This window comes from Diprion similis, chromosome 8, assembly GCF_021155765.1.
Source record: "Diprion similis isolate iyDipSimi1 chromosome 8, iyDipSimi1.1, whole genome shotgun sequence".
Lineage (NCBI taxonomy): Eukaryota > Metazoa > Arthropoda > Insecta > Hymenoptera > Diprionidae > Diprion > Diprion similis.
The window spans coordinates 19819135-19845998 of NC_060112.1; the positions used below are offsets into that span (position 1 = coordinate 19819135).

Genomic DNA, 26864 nt, shown 5'->3' on the forward strand with positions numbered 1-26864 from the left:
CGTATGTATATTGTGCGGAATATAAAGGAATAAATTTTTTTCAGATTAGACAGGAAAATTTCGCCACTTACTCAGAGAAAGATGAAATATATAAAGAGGGTCGAAAAATTTATAACAGATTAACAACCTTGCTTGGGTAAATAACGTATCGCGTAAACCGGAGCTTTGGTTTATCGAAGGTGATGCTACGAGCTACTATACTTCGATTAACGCTACGACTGATTTTCATCATCGTTTTATAGATAATATCAATAAAATTGGGAATTCGATTTTAAAAAAAAATCGAGATTGTCAGACGTAACTTGTAGCACGTAGTGTGAGAAACAGCTCTGACCGTTCAGAAAATTACGGGGCTTCAAGTTCCTACACAGACAAATTTGGCACATCACATTTAACAATACTTTCCTCTTTCAAGGGATAGAATCCCTTGAAATTTTCGAGCTTGTTAGACGGTCGTAAAACGACGTGACGTCAGATGTAAATAGGAATATTAAATTCGTTTACATATTTAATGCGATAAGCGATTCGTTTTGAATCAAACCGGGTTTGTTGGGTCAAGTTAAATTGCAGAGAATCGCTGGCGCGCACGTAATACGCTTTTTTCAAGTGGTTTTTTCTGCTATCGAAGGTTATAAAAAACGATCCGTATCTTGATCATCGACGCATCATAACAGAAATAAGAATTATCGATACGGCCAATCGAGAAACGTGTTTCGTTGATATCAATAAGACCACGAACAGCTCATCGTCTAGGGCCGCATATATTACATGTATACATACATATAACAGATTGCCAACATTCCAGAAAAAATATACGAGTCTCTCGGGCAAAACGTTCTTCGTCATCACCTAGTTAATTAATTAACCGTATATTACTATCGCCAAGTCGAGTATCGCGATGTGTTGACTCGAATGTAGGATCGTTTTCGCGCTATGAATTTGCGATTAATCATTACTTTTATAAGTAATGTGTATACATTCGCGCGTTGATGCCGTAAACTATTTTTATTCTTCTGGTTTTTCTCCCTCTATCTTTTCCACCCGGCAGCTTTATTGCGGTGGGAAAATTAATCTCTACAGTTTTTAAATTACAGGTCATATTGTACACGCTTGCCAATATCATATCCGAGTTATCTTTCCTAGCACGCACACACGATGTACGCGTCCATAATTATAATTTAACTCGTACATTCGTGTTCTATAGCTTGAAGTTATTGTAAATATAAATTTTCATTGCGTTATCGTGTAATTCGGGAAATGTTCGTAGATTCTAAATTGATATCTATAACTCGCTGCGTGATCAAGGAAATTAATCGACAATAAGGACAATAAAATTAAAGGAACTTTCTTCACGAGTGACTTAGACACCGAAATTCTCGTCCTCGAGCCCGATCGCTGACAATGACCTATGCAGGTTAGCTTCAAACATTGAAGGTTGGACTGACCACGTGACACGCGAGATTCAACAGGTTTTTAGTCCTTCGAACCCGAGGCTACTTCGATGCGCGAAGTACGAATGGGGGCTTAATTTGAAAATTATATGTGACATATTTGTCATGTGATAAATAATTGAGGTTTGGTGATTACACAGACTCAAAGAATAAAAAAAGTATTCCATGCTGTGGTCGAGACCCATCATTTCCTGTGTGTTGTGTATATCATATCCTATGTATTTCCTAAACAGTGGACTAATTTGGCCGCTGGGATCAAAGAACCAGTTAAAATTCACTTGTAGTTGGGAGAATACAACCACCCAAAAGTCTAATACCCAAATAAACTCCAAAACCCAACACCTCAATGACCCAAAACTCTAATACCCTGCTATTCCCAAAAGTAAAACTATACTCCGATAACCCAAAAAGCCCGATAACCTGAATACCCCATGGAAGTTGATACCTCAATAACCTTAAGAGGCTAGTCATCTAACATCCTAGTTGTACAATGAATCCAAAAGCCCCATATTCTGCCAGGGTTAGGCTTTCGGGTTCATTTACCCATGAGGTTTTTACGGATTAGATCACTCATTGGATTTTTACAGAATCGGGTTTTCGGACTTTTTCACTTATTGGGTTTTCATGGGAAGGGCTTCTGGGGTTATTTACTTATCGGTGTTTTAGGTGGTTGGACTTCCAGGGTTATTCACTTATCGGGACGATAAGGGCTTGGGCTCTCGATGCTCTTGGGTGTTGATCTTCCAGGGATCATTTGGATATTGGGCTTTGGGGTTATCGCATTTTAGAGTGTTAAACCTTCAGGGTTATCGGAGTATTGAGCTTTGGGGTATTGGGTTTCGGAGTTTATTAGAGTACTGGACTTTTGGGTGATTGTGGCACTTGGATGCGACATATATGTGTAAATACAGATGGACATTCTGCTATTTCGAAGTGATTTTTTTCATTGAATTTTAGACTCTAGCGGGCCAAATTAATCCATCGACACCCACTTTTGATTTCAGATTCGTGTTCAGCAGATCGAAATACATAGGAAATTTTTATCTATTTTGTAGGATTCTGCTATATGAATCGACCACATTTCGTAATTCATGATCGATTATTTTTGGGGGAATACAAATTTATTTTTAGTTCATAATCATCGCACATCTGGTATGTTTATAATAAATTTTCCGGTATACTTATATCGATGAAACAAAAGTTCCACGATTATCCAGAATCGTAATTAGTTAATTGAAAACCTGCACCGAAAACGTTAAGAATTGCAGCCCTTTTGACATTTACCATTCAGATGGACCAATATACAACGCTAAAGTGAATCAGAATAATATCTGTTGAAACATATAAATATCACTATCTCAAAATGACAAAAAGAGTCCCCAAACCGACTCTGAGCTAAAAAAAATCAGATTACAAAATTTATTTAAAGAAAAACATTACAACTAAACCTTGACGATTCTTAGCATTTAACTTTGGAAATTTTTGTAACGATCGATAAATGGCAAAAGTTAATTCAATCAAAATAAAAAAAAAAAATTAGCACACCTACGTCGTCCGATCTTTCGATTCAATCATGTTCGCATATTTAAGCATCTTCGTTTTCGATATTCTTATGTTCATACAGTATATCCAGAATATCCTGAGAAAATAATGGCGATACGGAATTGACGTGTTTCCGGTTTTTTTGACATCCAGCTCCCATCGCGTGACGCGCATTCTTATACGCACCTTATAAATAACGTCTGACTTATTTGTTACAGTTTTGACGTGGAAAATGGCGCTTCACCGTTGGACGGCGGTGCAGGGGGTGGCGGGGGTGCGTCCCCCAGTGCGGGGCTGGTCCTCCAAACCCTACCCCAGAGGAGAGAAAGTTTTCTTTACCGAAGTGACAGCGACTTCGAGATGTCGCCGAAGTCGATGTCGAGAAACAGCTCGATCGCAAGCGAGAGGTGAGGATCCTTTTACACCTGCATGCGACGCGTCCTCCTCAAGGACTTTCGTACATGTCGATGTGAAGGAATATCATCCATCATGGCTTTTTTTTCCGTTTTGTTTCTTTTCCATTTACCATCGCGTTGTTGTCGTACTTGGTAACGTCGAAAGTATGAAAAAGCTCGAGACGTGCCACAGCCTGGAAAAAGCTCTTGTCACAGTAATTGAATTTTTACTTTACCGAATGTATTAAAGTTCGAAAAGTTTCATTTTTTTCTATCAATTTTCAATCCATTATACACACATGACGACGCAACGATGCGAACCTACGTCATCCCGCCTCGATCCTACGCTTGGCCAGTGCCGAGTGACTGACAGCGGGATGACGTCATTCGTACAGCCATGTTATCTCACATTAGGCAATCGATCTGGTTCAATGTCTGGAACAAGAGCTTTCTAGAGTCTTCCCGTCTGTCTAAACTTGACGGGAATCGGATACATCGGGAAACTTGATCAAAATTAGAATTACAGTACATATAACTACACAAGTGGTAATAATAGTAATATAATCAGCTCGAAAATATTTCCAATTACGTCATACGAATATTAGGGTATTTTGGAAAAGAATTAATTCGTATTTTTCCCCCGACAAAGTTTGTTTAGGTCGTAAAAAAAAACATGACCGTTTTATATTATTTGAGGAAGATCGTGCTCATTCGATTTCTCAATTTTTTTTTTATCATAACGGAGAACGCTCATCTCTTGACAGTATCTTTCTTTTAACCTGAACAAACTTTTAACGGGGTCTCGCGGCGAAAATTTGTGAATATTTTTCTGAAACACCCTAGTAGGTATCTATACATATATGTATGGTGGGCAGAAGTGTTGGCCTAACATCTGGGCTAAACTAAACAGCATGTGGCCGTCGCGTAGCGAATTCATACTTGTTTGAAAAAAAATTTTGAAAGTAGAAAAATTCAAGCTCACGATTATCTATCAATTATTTATTGAATATATAATATCTATAAATAATAGCTTTGTTCCACTGCACCGCACTAGAATTATGTGCATATGGTAATGGTTATATTTGCAAAAATAAAAAGAAAAGAATATATAGATAAGAAAGGAAATTTCGGCTTCAGTAATCACGTGAATCGAATCGCCGTGCACCAGTGTCGATGCGAAATAGTTGGAAAGAAGTTGTTGCAATTACAGTACAGTGTCGAGTGTGTCCATGTTCGTATGTGTGCGTGTATGTGTAACTACGTACGTTTGCATTAAATCGTGAATACGTAAAGAATAAATTTTAGCTAAATTAAATCCCTTTTTCGATCTCGTAAGTGTTGGGTTACCTCATCAAGGTAAATGTTGGTTGCAAATACTCAAGTATGGTAGAGAAATTTCACTACTGTGTAATGTTTTGTGATCAAGTAGGATGTTATTTTTTTCTCCTACAATAATAATTCACCCAGAATTTGTGATATGTAGTAGTTTGAAAAAGTAAGTAACTATTGATCATCTCTCGTTCTAGTTAGTGTATCATCCTTTGATAAAACAGGTATCGAACTATAACGTGATGTCATTTAACCGGCAGCCGGTAACTCATTACCAAATGTGACCGCGTCGTCGGTAATATAGGGAACATCCGAGCCTGCGTGCATAGTGGCTCCACGCGAAATGCTGCGGTAGCGTCATTGAATCATCCTGAGTTAAGACCGATCAATTCTTTTAGATTATATTCCATTAATTTGAACCTTTGTTCTCAAGCATTCCGTGTATTGTAAATTGGAAAATAAGAAATTATCGCAACATATTCAATTTATCGCTAGAAAGACTTATGAAATTTTTAATTTGCTGTAATTTTGCAGAATTATCGGATTGTTTTTGAATACTCACATAATCGCGTTCCAGCAAAAATAGAATTTGTTATTATCCAAATTTTGAGACTATCTTTTTTTCAACTACTAATTACCTGTACTAAACCAACGAGTGATGTCACAAATTATTTTAGAACTCGATATAATTAATTTTGGTTGAACCTTGATTTCGAATCACTTGCGACTAAAAAGCCCTTGGCAAATGTACGCATATTATACCTGGTTTTCATTTTGTATATCATACATATATCATACCCACCTGGGGTGAAGAAAGGCCGAGGTAATTCTGCCCAAGACCGCGAACATTCGCGTCTCAATTCCTAACCCGTAGAGACATTTGAATGGCATTTTCAATTATAATTATTGTTCGGCGCTCAGTTCTCTTTCTTCCACCCCGTTCGGTTCTCCCGCAGTTTTACCTCTTATGGAAAGTACGACGTCACGGCTGACCCTGCAGCTACGGTGAAATTATATTATAAAATTAGTATATTCAAACTTTTCGCGATTACTCAAGTTGTGTCAAATCGTCATAAACTGCAATCGCAAAAAAAACCACTTATTGATCGTTTGTCACTAGTTTTTGTTTGTTTTTTTTCGTAAACTTTTTTATTCCACCAAATAAAACGGAGCCGAGCTAACAGAATTCACGACTAAATTATTCTAGCTATATCTATTTGCAGTTTGGATATTCTAAGTAATTACTATTCGTTTCTCGTGAAGTTTCCTGAAATCTATTTTTGCAACCACAAAGCTCGCCCTTTTCAATCTTACGAATGAATTATTGAACTTTGACCAAGAAATTAACTCCCGACCATGACACGGTTTCTATAAATAGCTTCTTGATGTACCGAAGGCATCGGCCCTTTTATCCTTGTCTTAGGGGTATTTCTAATATCGACAAATCAAGTACTTACCTACTTTTTCGATCACAAGTATTTTCTAAAGGATCAAAGGATCTAAGAACGGCATTGTATAATCATCATCGTTTCTTTATTAAAAAAGATCCCAAGTAACTGTTATGTCGTATAATTGTGACCAACATATTGACAATATTCATTAAATTTTTTTTCAAAACAATCAAATTTCTTCTTGACAAAGGCGAAGTAAAGAAAAAAGATAAGTTAATTTCTCAAAAATTGTGTATAATATTAAAAAAAACAAAAGGAGTCATACGTCATATTATTCATGTCAATGGAGGCTACAAAAGTTTTGTTTTATTGTAATCCACTTGGTAATTAGTTCATATCTTTTTGTCTTGTGTTTCCATTTGTTGAAAAACTTTTCTACTTCTACAATTTGTATCTGTGCGTAGTTAGAAGATATACCACGTTGCTTTGGTGAGGATATGTGGTGCTTGCAAAGAGAGTTGATTTATTTTCTACTATACTTCGTGATAATTTAATTTGTACGAGCTTGGGTGTTGAAACTGTCCTCTCAGAACGCGGTACCGAGTGACCTACGCTACAATTTACAATTTACGATAAGTAACTTGATGTTTTTTTAACATTTTTCATCGAGCATGAAAGCAGATTTTGCCTCTTTTATTTCTTTCATGCGTCGATTCGGAGGCATTTAACTGGAACATATTGCGTAGCATCACTCGTTGCTAAAGTCCTCGGAGTTTGTCAAAAGTAATGGTAAACCATAATCGATTAAACGCTTTTAGCGGGTGTGGGTTATGATAAAGTCATTGCATTTGTGATCCTTGGGTTGCAGGTTCAAAGAGACAGAGCCGCCTGTCGAGCGCGCGTATGTACTCTTTTCTATATTGCATTTACGTTTCTTAGTTTCTTCTTAGACATTAACTAATGGGTTATAATCTACGTTACTAACACCACTTTCTTCTCTCGTATGCAACACATGAAAAATAACAGCTTGTCACTTTCAACTATAACAATATACCTACGTACATATTCTCGAAATTCTCGCTTCTGTACTTATCGTCTATCGTCACGACGTCTTTATTACTTCACTGTACAAATAGTTTGCATGTGTAGCAAAAATTTTCCTGTCGCATAGCAATTTATGTGCCTGTACAATTTAGGCTGAATTTTCAATACCACGGTTGAATATGTCTCGTCATTTTACACGCTTTTATCCTGCAATAAAATTAGTTGCAAGTGATAAATACGATCCTCGCAATTCGACATTCAACATCGAAAATTCATCCGTTTTCTTTGACACTCTGTAGTTAATGCTTACCTGCAATTTTACTGACTACTGCTTCTTCAACTATTTCCTGACACTATTTCTCTGACACCACACTGCACCAGATCTTCCATGAATCTGAGGCATCATTTTTTGTACATCATACGTTTATTCCAAATTGTTTCACTAATTTTAAAACATGTATACTTAACCTAATGTACCTTTGCGAGGATTATACATCCCTTAACTCGGAAAATTCGTCATTTGGGGAATTTAGAAAATTGTCATACTTAGATAATCGAGGATTGCGTTTACGTGAAGTTATGTACCGGAAATTTTTATTTCACGAGCAAAGTCTGCCTATAGATTCAGCTCTGATATTTCTTTTCGGTGAGACAATTTCACGGCGCAAAAATTTAACCGCGAGTTACATCACGAGGCACAATGACGTCGTTATGACGTGAGATTCGATTGTGTACATACATATTCCGTCTATACGTGTCGCGACTCGTCGAGAACGACGTTGAAATTTTCATTTTACACTAACAAAGAGGGATGTGTATTCGTTGCATAATGTCAATAAAATGGAACTTTGGTGAAATAACAGTAAATTCTTATTTTCAGGATATTTACCGATCAGTACAGGTAAGTCGCTTCAAGTCATTCTAAGCCTTCCATACAGCAATTCGACGCCACAACTCGCAAAACGGAAGTCTATTTTCAGTACCATATTTTCTCTACACTTTTGATCGGTTACAATGATAATATCACACATTATTCATAAGGTTATACTAAAAATTGCTTGAATATTTTTTTCCGACGCTAAAAACGGTTCGACCAAGCTTCCCAGATGAAAATGATTTTTACCTATCAATTCTTTCATTGCCGATATAATATGACTCGATAGAAAACCCTCGTGGTTACTTTTTCCGTAATATCCGGCTATTTTCACCGAATCGATCAAAGCGAGGCTGCAGGAACCTCGGAAAAGGGTCGTCCGTAACTTACATAAGATCTTACGTGTTGAACGGAATTCAAATGAAAGCCATTATTTACATATAAAAATACATAATATCTATACAATGCTCGCGGTTAAGTATAAAAGTGTTCGATATTGCAAATGCATTACAGGAACACTCATTGCAGGAAAACGTAGTGAATACTCTAAATTTTACAGAGTGAAGTGTCGCTCTTTTGTAGGGAAAATCGAATCACTTTAACCCAGAGATTTTCACCCAAAAAAATGTGGAGTGCTGTTTAATTCTTTCAAACTTCTTTCTAAATTTTCTCGACAGGAGTAAGATTTCCCTCGAGAAAATTTCAAGAGCTTTTCAATTTTCTGAATATTTTTTATAGACTTTCCGTACACGGTAAAACGTCACTGCTGTCAGGGTGGCTCGGCTGTTAATCCGCAAAATCTAGATAATGGCCCGCGAATTAGCGATCCTTAAAAACAGCCAATCTAGATCTGAAATTACGCGAGAACTTTTTTTTTGTTATTTTATCATTATTAAATCGCTAACGTGTACTGCGAACTTTCGCACGATAAATTATAAATGAAAGGATTCATGCTTACGTCGCAAAACTCCCACGGTAAGATCATCGGCGTGCCGTCAATCCGCGGGGGTGGTTTAGGAGTATTATCATTCCTAACGAATCTTCATGATTGCGACATAGCTCTCGAGCCCCCGTATTCATAATCTAGCCTGCATTATACATTGCTGTGCGGCGGAGAACTTAATACCAAGTTTCGTATTAATCTGCGGGGAGTTCGGAATCTAAGCTTTTCACGACTTTAATTAATTTCCGGTTGCCGGATCGTTTTCCGTGCAAATGGCAATTGACCAAAAGCTCTTCACTCTCCAATGAAAATTATTCTTCCCGTTATCACATGCCTTTGAAAGTTGTATCGTACCTACTAAAATACAGGATCGACGAACTAAATTGGCAACTTTGCAACAGTTTATCTTGATGACTATAGGGCGTAACTTTTCACTTTGTAACTCGTGTACAAAGCAATCTTCTCAATTCTCGTCATCCTTTCCTGCTCCTCGTCATCTCTTCTTGCAAAATTTATGTTGCAAAATTTCGAGTATCACTGATGAGATGAGAAGTATTTTATTACTTTTACAATAAATTCCAAGTTCTTATCACTCTAATCCTCCGTTATTCCTATTCAGAAAACTTGTGTCCTGAAAATAGTGTTTCCGATTCCTTTCAATCTGCAAACAAACCGCTCGTGAAAAACCATTTTACATTTGAATCGTTACAAATTGTCCAACGGCTTAAGGAATAAATAAAAGCAATCAGATTCAGTGTTAAACACCTTTAGAATCGTTCCTGCGTTCGACCGCGTTTATTCCTTGTCGTCATTAACGAACTTTCACCTTTGCGTGCTTCACCATGTTATTCAATTTTCGTAGGGCGTCGGCCGATCGCTTCTAAATGAAAAAATATTGTACAATTTCATGTTACTATACTTCTCTTATACGCTTTATAATACGTTTCAGGTTTATCAAAGCCTCTGTTCGCGTAATTATTCGAGGCCTATTTCGTCACAACAACATCTTGGGGAATTTCCTAATATTTTTTTTACCGTATGTTAAAGAAATATTGGCGAATCAACATTCTTTCTTACTCACGCTTTCACTTTCAAAATAACCATTTTATTTCAATTTTATCGACCCGAAGTCTGGCGAACGTTAACGTGAAAACGTGCGATATGCTGCAATACAGCGATATCGCATGAATTGCCGCACGATGGCTCCCAGCAATATGGTCCTCCGGCATTTAATAATCACGAACGCTGTCACGGGAGAGGGAAAAAAAAATTCACCTACCCGCACGTATATACCTAAATACATACATATATTGGAGTATCGATTGAAGCCAGTTTGTTCGAGAGTTTACTTCTTCCGCAGTAGAAACGGCGATGCTACGGAGAATGAAAAATAATCACCTCGGTATCCACCTCTGGTATAATAATTGAAGCTCGGATTTCAATCGTGTCGTACTTTGATATTCTCACGAGTAATTACAAGTGAAAAGCTACTAACTTTGAGTCCTCGGCTGTTTCATCATTTGAAGTGATACTCGAGGTAGCCATATTTGGAATAAAGATCGTTCTGCCCCATATTTGCATCTTCGGTTCTTTTTACGACTTACGAATTTTTACGACTCTAGATCTTGTCCTTTTTCGTCCACTTTTAATTACTCTTATCTGGACTAAATCGAGAATATTTATCAAATTTTCAATTTTTGCAAATGTTTAAGTATAGTTGCTTGTTACCGCCCACCTGCACTGCCTTCGTCTACAGGTTGGTTATTCCAATCACTGATAGTTGAGGGACATTGAATTTAGGCATGTAACCATGAATTGGACAAAATCAGTAAAAGAAGAAGGGAAAGTGAAGAAAAATAGAAATGTTTAACTTTCAGTTAGGAAAATAAATACGCTCGACTTATTACGGAGCTGCATACTCTGATAAAATCGAAGTCAGACTCCGTATTGGAATATCAAGTTACGATTTAATTGCGACAACACAAGAACGAATAAACTTCGTATCGAATAGCTAAGGATAGATGAAAGAAAGACTCGTGATTTCCTGCGTAAGAACCGGTGATATCGAGGCCCTTGAGTATTATCATTCTTGAATTTCGTTGAATTCAAGACTGAGTGATATATATACACCGGATATCTGGCAATGACGTCTGTCGCTTTTTGATCGTAGTTGCGGTTCTCCGGTTACTTCCGGTCAAAATCGAACCGGTTTGTTCAACTTCTCGCATGCTTTAGTCAACGAATAAAATTTTTTTATTCGATTCGCTCCGATCTCAAGTGGCAGATGATATGATTCCTTTCAAATATACGCATATACGTGTATATTTCTTGGGTAGAATTTTTCTCTTCACTTGCGATATCATCTTTTTTTCCTCAAATTTATTTTATTTTCTTTTTTCCTCCAAATATTTACACCATCTACGAGGTTTATCGATTTCTTTCGCTTTTTCTTTTTTATATACAATATCACAGACTGCAAGGATAACAGAACTCGCTAGAATAACTTATACGAGCACATGTATAAGATATGTGTTTACTATATCCAATCAATAGCCCTGCTTGGGTTGAGCTCGCAGTCTCAAGTATTTCTGACCGAAAGAGCACGCGCATTGTGATATTTCCCATGCCGGGTTCTAAGCAAAAATCATTTGTTATCACACACGCCTTTTGATGTGATGAAGAAAAAGAATGGAGAAGAAGAAAAACAAAAAGTAAGAGAACACCGTTTCGTCTATACTTTAAACAAATATCGCAAATGTTTTGACCATCGAACCTATATCACGGTGGCAAAAGTCGTTTCGATAGCAATGCAGATTCTCAGTCTGTATAAATTAAACAGAATTATAGTTGAATGGGCACAGATCGAATCGAGCTTGATACGCACTTAACGTGAGAATTGCCTCGAGTTGAAACAAACAAACAAACCGCGTCACGCGATAACATACCTAGATAGGTATTGTGACCATCATTGTGCAATTCAGCAGAGATACGTGAGTAGGAACACATCGCGTGATGCATTCCAGGGTGTCTAGTTTCTCGTCGAACTCAGCAATTTTATATACCCGATCCCTGGGTGCCGAATACAAATCCAGCAATTGCGCCTAATGCAGCTTGTCAGCAACCGTTTTACCGAGAACACCGCTAAGTTAGACGTAATCAGTCATGTTCTCGTTACGTTTCACCCCCTCTGCCTCATCGTCGTTTCCAAGGCTCCGTAGTTCATTGAAACCCCTGCAGACACTCCTCCGCAATTCGCCTACGCTTTGAAGGTGAAGAAACAAAGACGGGGGAATGGGAAGGGGGGGGGGGGGTGAAATTTGAAAATTCAGCACTTGCAGAATCTTGGAATTCGAGTTGCCCCAACCCGTGCACCTACAACCTGCAGCACATTGCGCACTCTTGGCGCGCAGGTTTCCCGCGCAAATCGCTCCACCCTAACCCCCTCGCGTCTGCAGGGCCTCCTTGGATCAGTTGGAGTACACCCTGGCCAGTCTGACACCGCGACAAACACGACTCGGTGAGGTCTCCTGAGGAACTGACCGACCGCGAATATCTGCATAGACACATCAACGTTGGGTTGACACCTGAACGAACACAGACGCATCCTGCTTCTTGTTGAGGGACAGTCGTAGGTATGGTGAAAGTTGATCCTGCGCATGTTACGGACGTGCCAAGATTTCAGCGAACTCCTTGACATGCTTCTCTTGTGGCCCTTTGTCTTCCTGTGTTTGGAACTGTAAGCCTTGCCGTGAGACGATAGGTCCTCTATACAAGGTCCTTTTTTGCAAATTTACCAAAACTTGAACGATCGCAATCTAACCGTGGTCTTGAGGTTTGAAATTTCTCGCTTCTCGAGCTCACCTCTCAGAAAACCAATGCTCGATGCTTCGCCGCGTTGCATCACTATCTGCTTTGTGATAAGGGGTTCGATGGTAGATATCCTGGCAGAGAAGCTGGTGTGTGTGTATCATGGCGGTATGTTGGCGTTTAACCGCTTATCCCATCCACTTCAGAAATTCAAGTTTTAAGAAATATTGTTCGTACACTGGCGCAGAGTTGCGGCTAGTTTGATGAGCTCGGAGATAAGAAAAAAGAATTGTTCAACTCTCATCTCCGCTTTCATGTTTCTGTTCACTTTTACCCTGATCTTTCATATTCGTATTATAGGTGCCTGCTGCGCTATTTTTTCTCGGGTTTTATAGCTTGTCGAGAAATATCTGTGACACGCGCAAATTAAAATCTCCTTTAGTGGCTTGCTACAGCCTCCTTGTATTTATCTTTATTGTTTTCGAAGTAACTTGCGAATAGCTTATGGCACCCACCGGACTACTTGGAACACTCTTTTAGCTGCTCATACGTCAACGAGTTCATCTATCGTCGTAGTATCAATTTGTCTATGTTAGAAATTTATATCGCGGCGGTCGTGTCTGATCGATACACCATCCGACCATTAGATTCTCACGTAAAACTTTCGCCTGTCGTGTACTTTATACTACATTCGATATACGGTACAATGTACTAGCTCAAAATACATAACTGAAGGAGATTTATTCCGCATGAAAGATGAGGGTTGAAAGGTAACGAGATTGAATTTTGTCCATGAAACAAGTTAAGCTGCGACAGAACGGGAACTGTTTCCTTCATACGTATAACGTGGGACGCATTCAATACGTGTTCAAAATTTAATACCCAGACTCGATTTTCATGAAAGTGAAACTGCGGTTGATGATAATTTCCAAATGATCCGGGCGAGTGAATTTCTGATGCTGAAACAATGGATAACGGATTTAATCTTCTTTCCCGTAATTCTCTATCTTCTTCGAAGTTTTTCACGTATCATAGCAATGTTTGCAAAATGTTAATCCGATAGATATATTATAATGTAAGCCTATGGAATAAAGAATCTCGAACGACTCTTAAACGAATGGCATGATGCACTTGTAGTTTCGTAACTCAACGGGATAACTTGTGAATAATTCATAGCGTGGAATTTTCGAGAGGTTATTACGCAAATCGTTTCTAATGCCCTGCGAGCACGACTTGTAGCAACATTTTCCACTGCGCGGATTAATAATTATCAGATTACGGCATCGTGGACCGAACCTTCGTCATCTACGACAAAATATATCGATAAAATACAAATTTTACAAAAACTCATTCTACGCGTGGCACTTGTTGCATAATCGGTACGTGATAGCGAAATTGCTTTTGTTTTTTTCATTCTTGGTTCTTGGTTACGGTGGAATTGCGTCGAAAACACACCTGAAACTATTTTTCCTCATTACATAGGCCAAAATAACATTTTATGCAAACTATACTCGGAGTCACTGATCGCAAAAGCCTTCGAAGCCTTCTGCGCAAATTCTTAGCCCTCTCGTTCCAATGCGCAAACCTATAAACTCACATACGGCAGCAGCCAGTCTCGATGGGCTTATGAATAATGCGTGAGTACCTGTGACGTTAGTCCGGTGAAGGACAAGTTGGGCATCAAACGGAAATGGACGACATATGGGCCAGATATAACCAATTCGCGAATCTGTGAATGCATTCCCACGTCGCACGGAGCATCCAATATCCACGTAGTCGGGATGGTGATGCAGGAGAAATTCTAATTTCATATACCTATTTCATTCGCATTCTGATAAGATGCCGAACGGTTCTGTGACGTCCGACGGTATGTCTCGCAAAATATTTTATCCCCTTGCTATACGCCGTACGTCTAAACTGTTCAACCTGCATCGCCTTGGAGTTGATTATTGACGATGTTTTCCTTGCACTTGCGGCTAATGGTATGGAAATTTTTAGCCTCCAAGGAATTATGCAAAATATTGCGAATTATTACGCAACAAAGAACATTCCACGGAACAAAGAACAATTCAATGACGTCAGAAAAGTAATCATAATATCAGAGAAAACAGTTTGGTTTTTGGAATTTTATTGTACGGTTACGCGATGAAATATCGAGTACAACCCAATTAATTCAGTTTTCATTCTTGTTTTCCTCTCTTGCCAAGTATGGTACTTGCCCCAGTTACGTAACGAGTAGTCCACTAGAGCTTCAGCTATAGACCCGAACGTTATAACATATCGAAAATGTCGTTTGAAATATTTATTGGTTGAAAATTTTCGAAGAGAATTCACGTTCACTTCAAACTTGTCAATCGAAATTGGATTGCCGGCTTGCCACTTTGCTCTGGATTTTGAACAACGGGTGATTCCGCTGCGGCGTTGGGAGGAAAAGAATGCGAATCGTGTCGTGGCGAACTTTGGCGGAAAATTTCGTCCGACATTGATTAATTGCGTGCAAGCCGATTATATGATGTATAATCGTTCCTTCTCTCGGTATCCCAGAATCCCATGGGACGAAACGTTGTAAAATGTTTTAAGAGGCTTAATGATAAAACTGTATTACACCTAGAAGCGAGGACAATTTTTACGTAACTTATTTTCGAACGCGCTAAAGATTTTTAATAATTCAATAGGAAGTTAACATTGAGACTCGAGTGAACTAGTTCGGCGACTGTCGCGGGTATACACACCCATATATTGTGGAAATGGGTATATCCGTATAACGTTATTGGCACGGCGTAGAAGAACTACAAGTATGTCGTCTAAATATAGGAGTCAATAAGGAGAAGGTATTTTTCCAATTTCCAGCATCCCCGAGCTTTGAAATAAATCATACAACATGCTGCTGCTCTAAGTGGCTTCTCTGCTCAGCGATATCAAAACATCACTTATAGTTCTATACTGTATATACTATATTTATCCTAATTCAAAACATAGCAGCGATCGCAGGTATTACTCGATTGAAAACCTGCGCATTGATTATTTTCATTGAAAGGTGATACCACACCGGAAATATATGTTTGTTCTAACGGATATGCATGAATATACATAATGTATATATTTATTTTTAAAAGTCTCACGGCAAGGTTATACCTTATATTTGTATGATATTATAACGCCGCACAGGAAGACAGAGAGGCTGTAACGATAATAACGGAGAGAGAGAAAAAAAAAACAAAAAAAAATTTCATTACAACTCAAGAAATGGAAAGAATCAGTAGAGAAAAACACGATCGAGTAGATCAATTACGTACATGACACATGCTTGTATTTCGTTTCCACAAGTTTAACCGCACAAATTGATGTAGCACCAATGGCTCGAGTATATTTGAAAAAAAAAAAAACCGTTCACACTACCGGTGAACGGTGAACCGTGTCTCAACCTGGATAATATACAACCTTGACCCAAAAGCTATTTCTCTTCAGTAAAAATCGATCGATTCCTGCACTGTGAGAAACAGCGCCTTCGGTGTTCCGGCTCTTCTCCTCTCGCGATATCGCGTCGTTGAAGAAGGCGAATAAGAATAAGAAAAAGAAGGCGAATAAGAAGAGAGGTGCGGAAACCAGTGTCAAACATTCAAAGCCGTGATAATAATTGGAGAAAAGGGCCCTCGAAGTTGAGAGGACAGGGAAAACAGACGACAACAAAAGAAAATAGGAAAAAACGAATGCCGAAACGAGAAGAGGAAAGTAAAAAGACCCTGAAAAAATGATGGCAGAGAAGCACGTCCTTTGATAGGACTCTCGCGGAAGCGATGTCTGGATGCAGCGATGGCGAGGAAGGGGGTGGAGAAAGGGGTGAAAGGGGGGCGGGAGGGTTTTCGGAGCTTGCTACGACGGCCGGGGGTCTGAAGAGGTGCGGAGCCGGAATGAGCTCCCCTTCGTTAGGGGCTGGAGCCAGCGGCGGGGGTGGCTTGCCCAGAACCCTCTCAACGTCAGCCCTTCGAGTTCGCCCCCCCCGCAGGGCACTTTTCTGGGAACAGTGCTTTGCCGCACAGTCGAAGCGGGATTTGTAAGTGTTCATGACTTTCCTTTACCGGCGTTATATCTGCGGCCTCGTATGTTATCGCCTCTCTCTCTCTCTCTATTTATGTATATATGTCTTCCTCTATCTCTTCCTCTATTTTACTCTTTTACTCTTTCGCTCTTTTACTACATACTTACATACACATCTGTGGCTAAATTGCACTGTCTTTCAGTGACGAACTTCAATCCGGCCTTAGTTATTCACGAAGAAAAGAGTATGGATAGGTATACTAACATGCGTGTGTGTGAGTGTCACAGCAAGGGATATAGAATTTTCGTAGCATTATCACGATTGTTTCGATTCTTTGACGGACAATATTCATACAAAAAATGCATCTGCTGATCTACCATATGCAGATTTTTAGTATACTCGTACACTTTTCTCCATAGTAATTTGGTAAATTCCTATATCATTCAGTTTAATTTGATTAAATTTTTATTTTGTTACGACTACATGATTATCCAACGTTGCATATTCCGAGTTTTTAATAATGCTAAATAGAACGATGTGAACTTTGTTTAGCTGATTCATTAACTCAGAACAGCAGATTTGAGTCGACTGTGTAGTCCTGAGGACGCTCTGCAAATTTTGAAAATGATGTATTTGTAGCAAATTCTTAATCTTCCTCCTTCACGAAGGGAAGAAAAAGAACGGATTTTACCTAAAAACTGCAGGAAAAACCTGATGTGTCCCTCTTTTCCTGCACTTTCGAGTAAAATCTGCTCTTTTATTCTACTCGTGATTTTCTTTCAAAATCGATTGGATCCGGTTATTAATCTCTTCCCCTAGGAGGAGCAATCTCTTACGCTTTGAAGTTGATGCGTCATCGTCGTATGTGAAATGCTTTCTTTGCTTGCTACAAAGTTCACCGCGCGTCATGGGTCTGGCAACCAAATACTCTTGGGCTTTATCGCGGCAGTCCATTTTCGAAGAGACGTTTAGTCATTCCCGAAGCTCAGAAGTTATGAAACTGAGATTGCAAATTGGGTCTCAGGATATTAAACCACCGAGGCAATCTTTCTGATAAAGAAAGTCCTCGATTCCCGTTGGAGAATATCGGAGATCAGGTGCAGGATCCGAACGCTGTGACGTGACGTGAAATATCGCGGATAGCAATTTAGTGTCTCCGTGCAGAGCATCCGTTTAATCTGAAAAAACAAGTATTACGAAAACAATCGGGTAAAGAAGTGGAGAAAATATAAAAAGAAAACCAACCTGCTCGTGTTCCAGGCACGAGATCGAGTGTAAGATAATTTTATTTCAATCTCGCATAGTTTTGCGCCTCGGAAATTGCAACGATGTAATAAATGTTGTTGGACTTTATTTTGATTCACGTTTTCAGGAAAGATTAAAGGAAAAATATTACGTTACAAGAATTCGTTCGACTGTGTGATTCCAGTGATGTAAAATGTTGTTATTTACTACGTTTGAGAGATATTTTCAGCGTTTCTCTCCGGTATCGAAAGAATATGGAAAAAGAGCGCTGTTAAGGTCGAATCGAATAGTGTTTATAACCTACGTCGTGGGATGTGTGGCCTTTGAAGTGAAACCGTACGTTGCTACTCAGACGCTCGTTCAGGTTATTCACGCACCACGTAATATGACGGCCGTGTCCGACGTCACGGAACCACGTTTTATAATGTTCTATATGGGCTGAATCTCTCACATATAAAGAAGAATAAATATACGAGAGAAGGAAATATTAATTCCACATCATGTATAATTTATTTCTGCACCATTAGTACCTGCTACGTTGAAACGAGCTGGTATTTTGCCTCGTCGAGATTTCGCGTCAAATGGCAGAGAGGAAAAACAGATGAAAGGACTTGATACTGAAAATGGAAAAACGCGGAAATTCAGGTCCATGTTCTTCTTACCCTCCGGAAAGTTAATTGACAACGGAAAATTCCTCCGTCAATGAGGACAACCACGCTTCCCTAAATGTAGGCCTGGAAAAATCTCGAAATATTCAGCTGCTGCTGCTTCTGCTGCTGCCCTCTAACCTCTCAAAGGAAATTATCATTTTTCACTCGCACACAGGTACGCGTGTATCTGCCGTCAAAGTCAAACTCGCAGTCAAAGAGAGAAAACATCTATGTCGTATATCGACAAAGTGAAAGCAAATGAATTGAATTTTGTCGAGAGTGCCGTACAAGAGTTTCTTTCATTTTTTTTCCTTTTTCTCCTTCTTTTCTTCAGAATTTTTCGTCATCTTCACGCAAACATCACGCAGGTAAATTCCAACCACGTTTCTATCCCCGGAAACAAAGCTGCAGAATGAATTTCTTATTACACCGCATTACACGCTCCTGGGCTATATACGATGAGTGAAAGACAAGATGTTGAGGTGTTTGCAAATTTTAATCCCCCCTTGCAAAAGCAGCTGAATTACTGCTTTTCCGGGCATCTCATCGAGCGTGATAGTCCCGCTTACAACTTACCCGCTTTCATACCCACCGTATTTGCAAGGGAAACAAACGGATATGAATTGCGTTGAAACTTGCCGACAGTTAACGCTTCGCAAAATTTTGGCAAACAGAGGGGTTGGCAGAGCTGCAATGCGAATCAGGAATCGTGTCGCGGTCGCTCGAATCTGGTTCCATTCAGTTCTACTCGTTTAATCGCGGTCATTCAACAGGATAACAAGCGAAACCAACGAGCTGATCTCAGGCATTTAATTGGCCATCTAGGAATGCAGAGCTGCGAATTGATGCCTGGTTCCTTTGTCCAAAGAATTTGGCGAACGTGTGAGCGAGACGATTACGGTCATTGATTCGATACTCATCTCTTCTGCAAGTATAGATCAATCGCATGTACGGAAAGCCTGATTCGGACCTTTGAAAATCGGAAGCTTATGCTGACTGAGACCGCGATTCGTTCGTTGATTTCGCCGACCTTTTCCAATGCTGTTTACTATTCGATTGCTGAATCATGGTTTTCATCATGAACCTTTGCCGCTCTGCAGCTAACTTCCAGCAACTCAAACTTACAGACGGGAGGGTGAATACCTACCTTTCTAGGGAATTACAACTCCTCGCTAACTGAATTTCATCGCTAGAGTTGTGTTAGCTTAAGCCGCGTGAATTTCAAGCTTCGTAACAAGTGCTCACAGGCGACTCACGGTAATCGCGACAAGTGCTCGAAAAATACACAATATGTAAAATGAACGTGCTCGCAGCGTTTGAAATATTAGAAAATACGACGAACGAACCTTTGAATAATTTAAAAGGCTTACGGAAACTTTTCACCATCTTCCGTATCATTTGTCTTGCCGTTTAGTTTGTTGCGATTCTCTGAACAATCCGCTCTTATGTAAGAGTAGATTTGCGCGTTCCTCTACAACACATGCTTGTATTCAGAACAATGACTTCAAATTCTGGCGGCCAGTCGAGCTCGAAACGTGACCAGAATTCGCACGGCATCTAAACTCCTTGACGGTAGCGGAAAATACTGAATCCTAATATCGCTACGCAGAAATTCGATGACTAATTCTCATGTTGGAAATTTTTACTGGATGAGGAAAATTAACTCACTTCTTTGATGACGAAACCACACTCGACAAAGATACGAATCGATTTCTTTTTACAGTACGAGACTACAGCAAGTGTGGCAGGTGATGTTTTCGGATTTCATTGCGACTGGAAAAACGGAATGATATTCTTTTTGAGCGTACGAAACATGATCGTTCACTCGAAACAAACAAATAATGATGAATTGCTGCTCGCTCTGATAGTTTCAGGGGAACAACTCGCAGTTGTGCAAAATTCTCAGCCAAGATACCCTACTTTTCAAGCATCGATTGAACGTGATGAGTCGAAATCGATACATCGATGAGTCTATAAAAGAACGAGGTTGCACTCGAGCGATGAACCTTGTTCGTCGTGCGAGGTTGAATAATGAATCCGAATCACAATTTCAGTATTATGTATCAGAAGTGTAACATACCTGCACTCAAGGTGATGGATTCGGATCCTTAGACTTGAAATTCGGGTGAATAATCGCGAATGCTCAACACTTTTCATGCGGGCATTGCTAACGATCAAAAATAGCCTTTCCATGCGCCTTCGTATAATTAATTTACGCCAGATCCATGTAAATCCAAGCTTATTTCAATCACCTGAAAGTGCATAAAGCGTGGAGTAATTATAGGAGAAAAATTCAGATATCCGAGGGCGAGATACCGGATGACCCAGTTGAGGAGCCGCAGTCAAGTCACACTCTGACCCTGGTACAGGCATCATATTGATCGCGGAAAGCAACCATTAAACAAACCACTTGTCGCCTGCAGAACGTCGAAAGAGGTTCTTCCCGTAGCGGCTGCTGGACTCGAATCTAGAGTCGTTCGTTAACCCTTTTCGGCGAAATCAGCACAAACCTCAACTTCTTGGCATTTTTATGCAACGCATGTTTCAGTTGTTCGAAAATTTTCAACCCCGATTATCAAAATGAGAATTTAGTCGGTTTCATTCATGTAAATTAGTTTCTAAAATCCCAATATTATTGGTACAAGATTTCATGAATACGACCTCCTCGTTACCAAGCAGATTTGCAAGGAGTCTATTACGTAATTCTCCGCAATTAACCTAATTGCTGAGTTCACTGTCTCGGTAACAAGATGATGTTCTTCAGTATGAATACGTCAGTGAGATTTGGATACACATAAATACCTACATTCAACCGTTTCTCCCGCACACCTATGTATTTGCTGCTACGACGACTCCATTATTTTAACCTGTATCAACATACGATGTAGAATTTCCAAGTATAACTTAAATTAGGCAGCTATTCAAGTCTGAACAGGAATTAAGTGTGCGTCCCAGTCAATGTCGTCGTATACGTATATCTCGTATATATCTTCAGACAATTCTTAACAAAACCACTCCAATACATTTTCATTCGACGCAGAAATAATGAAATGACACGTATCCTACGAAATCGCAATATTAAATTCATCGAATTTCTGCCATTTCTTCATTTCTGCATCAAATGAAAATGAATTGGAGTGTTTTGGGTAAGAATTGCGTATAAAATCGGGCTGTAAAGCTCTTTTTCGTGCTTGAGATGGGAGGACTTCGATATTTAAAGATATATACGGAAAGGGCACACCCTTAACCCTGCCAATATTTCTATTCGGCTCGAATCCAAATCTAAACGGGATCCACCTATTCCCCATACTTTGACTTGACTTACTGTGATTTTGAAACGCTTTTGGGTGGCACTAAAATAATAATATCTTGCTGGAAAGATAGTCGAAAGCCTCAATGCTGCAGCACGTGGCTTGACGCCGTGCTACATATACGTTTCGGTAAACTTTTTTTTTCTTTCACGTTACTTGTTGAAATGAAAATGTTGGAAAAAGTGAAATCAATCCCGTTGCCTCCGAGCAGATGAACCGTTTTCCTCAAGTAACGTTATTCCCGGAAGCGTCTCTCAAGAGACTCCGGATCAGAAGCCGAGTGGCTTTAGTTACTACAGCTGATACATTGGTCAAGGGTAGGGTCCACATTTGCCTCCCCCGAATCACCCTTGTTTGTCCTACCGCACACGCCAGATCCCTACGTTACAGGTAATTCTAGGAAATCGATGTAGACCAAGTGCTTCGGGCACTTAGCCGAGATCGAAGATCAATGGCGGTGTGATCTCAAAGGAGGTCCTCGTGCTCCAGTGCGTGGGTGGGAATGTTGACCGCCAACTTGCGTGGTCGTTAATTAATCGTCGATGAGAACTGCGTCGAAAACGTAGACGATATACCAGAGATAGGTCTGCACCTTGTTCTTTAACTCGTCCTGGCAGAAACCAAAGCCACATGGCGTGATTACAAAGGACATAACGAAGAGCCCAACGACCAGAGACGCCAACAGTGTAACTTGCCATGGTCAGCATCGTTTTCGAAATCTCTGGTCGATGTTGTTAAATAATTCCGAAGTAGATCAAGAAAGGCCCGTCGGTGGATCGCAATTCCACTCAATTTAATTTACTAATTTAAAAAAATAAACGAGATCGCAAATTTTATCGCGCTTGTCTAGCGCGCAATATGTCTACATACGTATATATACGTATATTGCATATTGTAAATACGCTTTATACCACCCACGTGATGGGTGTAAGATATAGTTATGGGTAACGGATAGATGCAGGTAGAGTTCACCTCGAGATACGTGGGAGGATGGATGGATCGTGGACTTATAGACACCAGTGGGCGGATATTCGTCTGATCCAACATAGCGTACACATAACATCGGAGCATATAATATCAGCGCGAAGAATAACGCGAAGAGACGGAGATTCTAGTGAACTTTGAACTTTGCCAAGTGGATTCTGCGGAACGGCTGCACGCATGTTTGCGTTTTATTTGTGATGTCGAATGTCGAATTATATGTATACCAGACCTACATAATACACTTGAAGGCAAGACACGGCCGGTGAAACGTACCTGCCCACGTCGATAAAATATTAATGCGCATGGCAGGCAGGTTTCATTTATATCCGATATCATGGACTCGATCCTTGCGGAGACCAACTTTCAATCGACAGATATGTATCGAAGGCAAGGCTCAACCGGTGACATCTCATTTGAATAATTCGAGGCCATAATTATTCAGCTCCGGAGATCACGAATGCGCCGGAACAAGAGAGGCCCAAATATCTCTAATACCTAATTAAATTCGTGTTGTACGCTATACACTCGGATTTCATCCGTTTCTCAGTGCCTGATGTGTTGGTAGAAGAATTTGGCAAAATTCTCTATCGAACGAGAGTGATGAGAACGCTGCTTTTGGTATAAGATATTGCTTGAAGAAACAGCTGACTAGTAATACAGGAACAAGAGCAGGAACCTCACGTTTCAACCTCATTGCGGGATAGTCTAAACTCTAAACTCGACTGTTGCTTGTTGGTTGAGAATTTAATTCTTTGAATGTTTTTACCCGCAGAGATGAAGAAAAGGACGCAAACATGAATGCGATAGATTTAAATAAATCTATTACAATGTCTGGCAATGTTTTTCACGTCTTCTATCACTTTGCAAAATTCTTTCGTGGAATTTGTGGGTGCAACGCCCTGCTGCTTACTCGTATACGAGAGTACAATATTTAAATGTTATAAAAACGAAAAAGTAATCTCCCGACGTCGTACCTGAGAGAAAAAAAAAGAAAATCAGAATAATGAGGCCACTGCTATTTCGAAAATGTGCTCGAAAATCTCTCACCGCAAGTATCTTTGCGAAGCAACAGTTTAAATTCTGCGTTTTCATTATTGCGCGTCTTTCGTCCTCTCGTCTCGTTTTTTTTCGTTCTTTACTTCTTTCAAAGTTAAGAAAAGCGTTGATATATTAACTTTCGCCAAGTCTCTGAACTGGTTAGTCAGAGAAAATTGTTTTATATTTTCTGCACTTGAATAAAATTTATTATTTGTATAATTTTCATCCTCTGTAGTTTCAACTTACAGCTATCAATTATTTCCAATCCTTTGGCAAGTATCGCCAACCAAACGAAACAACCTTCGTAACGATAAATTGTTTATTTTTTCAAATAAATTTTATCCGTTCACCTTGGAATTTCACTGCAGGTTTCATTGTCGTTTGTGCTTTCAGTATTATTTCTGTTCAAATGCATTTTATTTTTCATATTATTACCATTTTTATCATTGCTATTTTCTTTCCCATCGGCTTAAATAAACGGCAGGTTTTCCCCCCTGTAGAAATGTCTGCGAATGAAAAGAGCTTTTATTACAATGTAGGATGACAGTCTTTTTTTTGTACGAGTACCACATTGAAAGGACGGATTTATAGGTAGGGCAGTATAGCGCAATGGACGTATCACTTGAACGTCGTTTTGGAACAATAATTCAATGAATTCTTTTGCTGGCTTCCCAGATCTTTTTCTTTTCCGTACAAAGTTCAGGCACACAAGTTATATACTGAAAATTGAGAAAATTGTCGAGTTGTGGCGTTATATTGTGATTCATTCTGTACATATAGTAGAATTATATCTACATAACATATATATATTCGCAAATCGAATTCAAAAGTTGTACGACTCGATATATAACAGTTACAAATCATGGCTGGGCTCGTTGAACAGAAAGTTGAATAATGATGTTTATAATTTTCAGTCATGGAGAGGATCTCATCGTCACACCTTTCGCGCAAATTCTTGCCTCGCTACGTTCAGTCAGGAACAACTTCTTGTCCCTCACCAATGTACCAACAAACAAGTGAGTACAGACTGCAAAATTTGTATATTCAAACCAATAACGTTAAGTGCGGATCGCACATCAGGCGCAAACGTACCTTCGCTCAAACTGGTAACGTATTTATACAGGTTTAAGAGATCACGATTCTCATCACAAGAACGGATTAACAATTACGAGAAATAGAATTTTCATACTTCAAACTAGAGAGCCAATAAATTTGTTCGCTCAAAGGACAAAAAAAAATTCAATAAATAAATAGATAAAATAAAAAGAAAAAAAAAACGAAACTGGGTAAGAATTATACGTGAATCCACCAATCATGCCAGACTCGTATAATTTTTCAGATCACGAAGGAGCAGCGGGGCTCAGGGCGGTAGCACGCCACAGCCGCGGAACTTGGCGCCAGGAGGTAAGGGTTGAATGAAATTGATTGGTACATATAACGCACCCTTTCATTTCGAAGCTCATTGCGCTCGGTAGAAATCTATGGAAAGAGAGTTTGAAACGCAAGCGTATTTCCATCAGCGTGAACTACGCATACCTACATACGAAAAATAGGGCGAAAGTCGGAATGTCGTAAAGTTGGTAGACGAAGGTGCCATGGATTCCAGTCATTTTCGGAGACACAAGCAAAACTTGCGACTCAAGTTGTACGATAGCTTTGTTTCCGTTGAATTTTCTTGGAGTCGCCGCACCGTCGCCGCCGTCGGAGAACTTGGCTCTCCCTTAACTCCGGGTCTTGCAAATATTCTGTCTTACTTACTGTCGGACAAATTGCCACAGTTTGTATCCGCCGCTTTATACGGACGACTGTCCGAGTTAAAACTTAAAATTTGCTCACTTCTTAACGCGGCTGCTACATCATCCCACCCTTGGATGCGGGCGTGCTTCTTCGGAGATAACCTGCAACCGCAATAAGTCGAAAAGTATTTTCTTTTTTTTTTTTTTTTCTGTGTGTGTAAAATTTATACGGAATCACAACGCGTTGTCATGCTCTTTGGTGGATGCTATTTGCGGTTGGAGAACTAAGACGAACAACTTTCCACGTGTTGGTTTTTCCAATGATTCATTATTTCTCTTTTCTCTCCCTCTTTCTCTCTCTCTTCTTCTTTTTTCTGATTAAAATCCTGCAATGAGCTTCGGTGGATTTGACAAAGTAGCTGTTCCCCCAGTTTAGAAACTTCGCAAAGGTTCGAGACAAAACAATCCCGAGTCTTCGGATTTCTTTACAAGGTTTTCGTCGGATCCTTTTTCCGAATTGTTGGGATCGATATAACGTTGTCGAATGAACGAGAGATTTGAGGTTTTTCTTCAAGTCAAGTTTATTCTTTCAGACGAACCCTACATGAAATTGGCTGTCGAGACGATAGAAGAACTTGACTGGTGTTTGGACCAGCTCGAGACTATACAAACGCATCGCTCCGTATCGGACATGGCGTCTCTCAAGGTATGTGCTCAAAGCTTAATTATCATATTTTCACGTACAGGTATGTGCGATGCGATGTTACGTTTTACGATATGAGGAAAAAGTCTCTGCCACTGAATCGTCCGAATTATATCCATAATCGATACCGACGGTTAACAATCCGAATTGTACAATATACAAAGCTGCAAAATCCTTTATCACAGCGTCCAAATTTATCCTGATTCATGTAACAGGTTGACTGCCTAATCGTACTTATCACGCCCTGTTTAAATCCAGATATTTTGATTGAATGTTTGGTAACGATGAATTATGACTAATTTAACATATATATGAATGCCTGAAATTTACAATTCGGCGACGACGATTATGGAATGCGGTAGAATCCCCTTCCCTGTATAAT

The 26864-nt window shown here is 39.5% G+C and overlaps 1 protein-coding gene across 9 annotated transcripts in view; it reads left to right on the plus strand.

The window, feature by feature from the left end:
• Positions 1-26864, plus strand: part of LOC124408894 (cAMP-specific 3',5'-cyclic phosphodiesterase) — a 254319-nt gene that overhangs the window by 182974 nt on the left and 44481 nt on the right. For 5 of the 9 annotated variants that reach the window (XM_046886184.1, XM_046886182.1, XM_046886177.1 and 2 more), the window contains 6 exons: positions 3212-3400; positions 6977-7009; positions 8033-8053; positions 24958-25059; positions 25383-25447; positions 26373-26485. In XM_046886184.1, coding sequence (XP_046742140.1) covers positions 3212-3400; positions 6977-7009; positions 8033-8053; positions 24958-25059; positions 25383-25447; positions 26373-26485 — 523 coding nt within the window. Of the gene's footprint in view, positions 1-3211; positions 3401-6976; positions 7010-8032; positions 8054-16672; positions 16831-24957; positions 25060-25382; positions 25448-26372; positions 26486-26864 lie in introns of those variants that run through there. The other 4 variants (XM_046886178.1, XM_046886179.1, XM_046886180.1 and 1 more) reach the window with 4 other exon arrangements.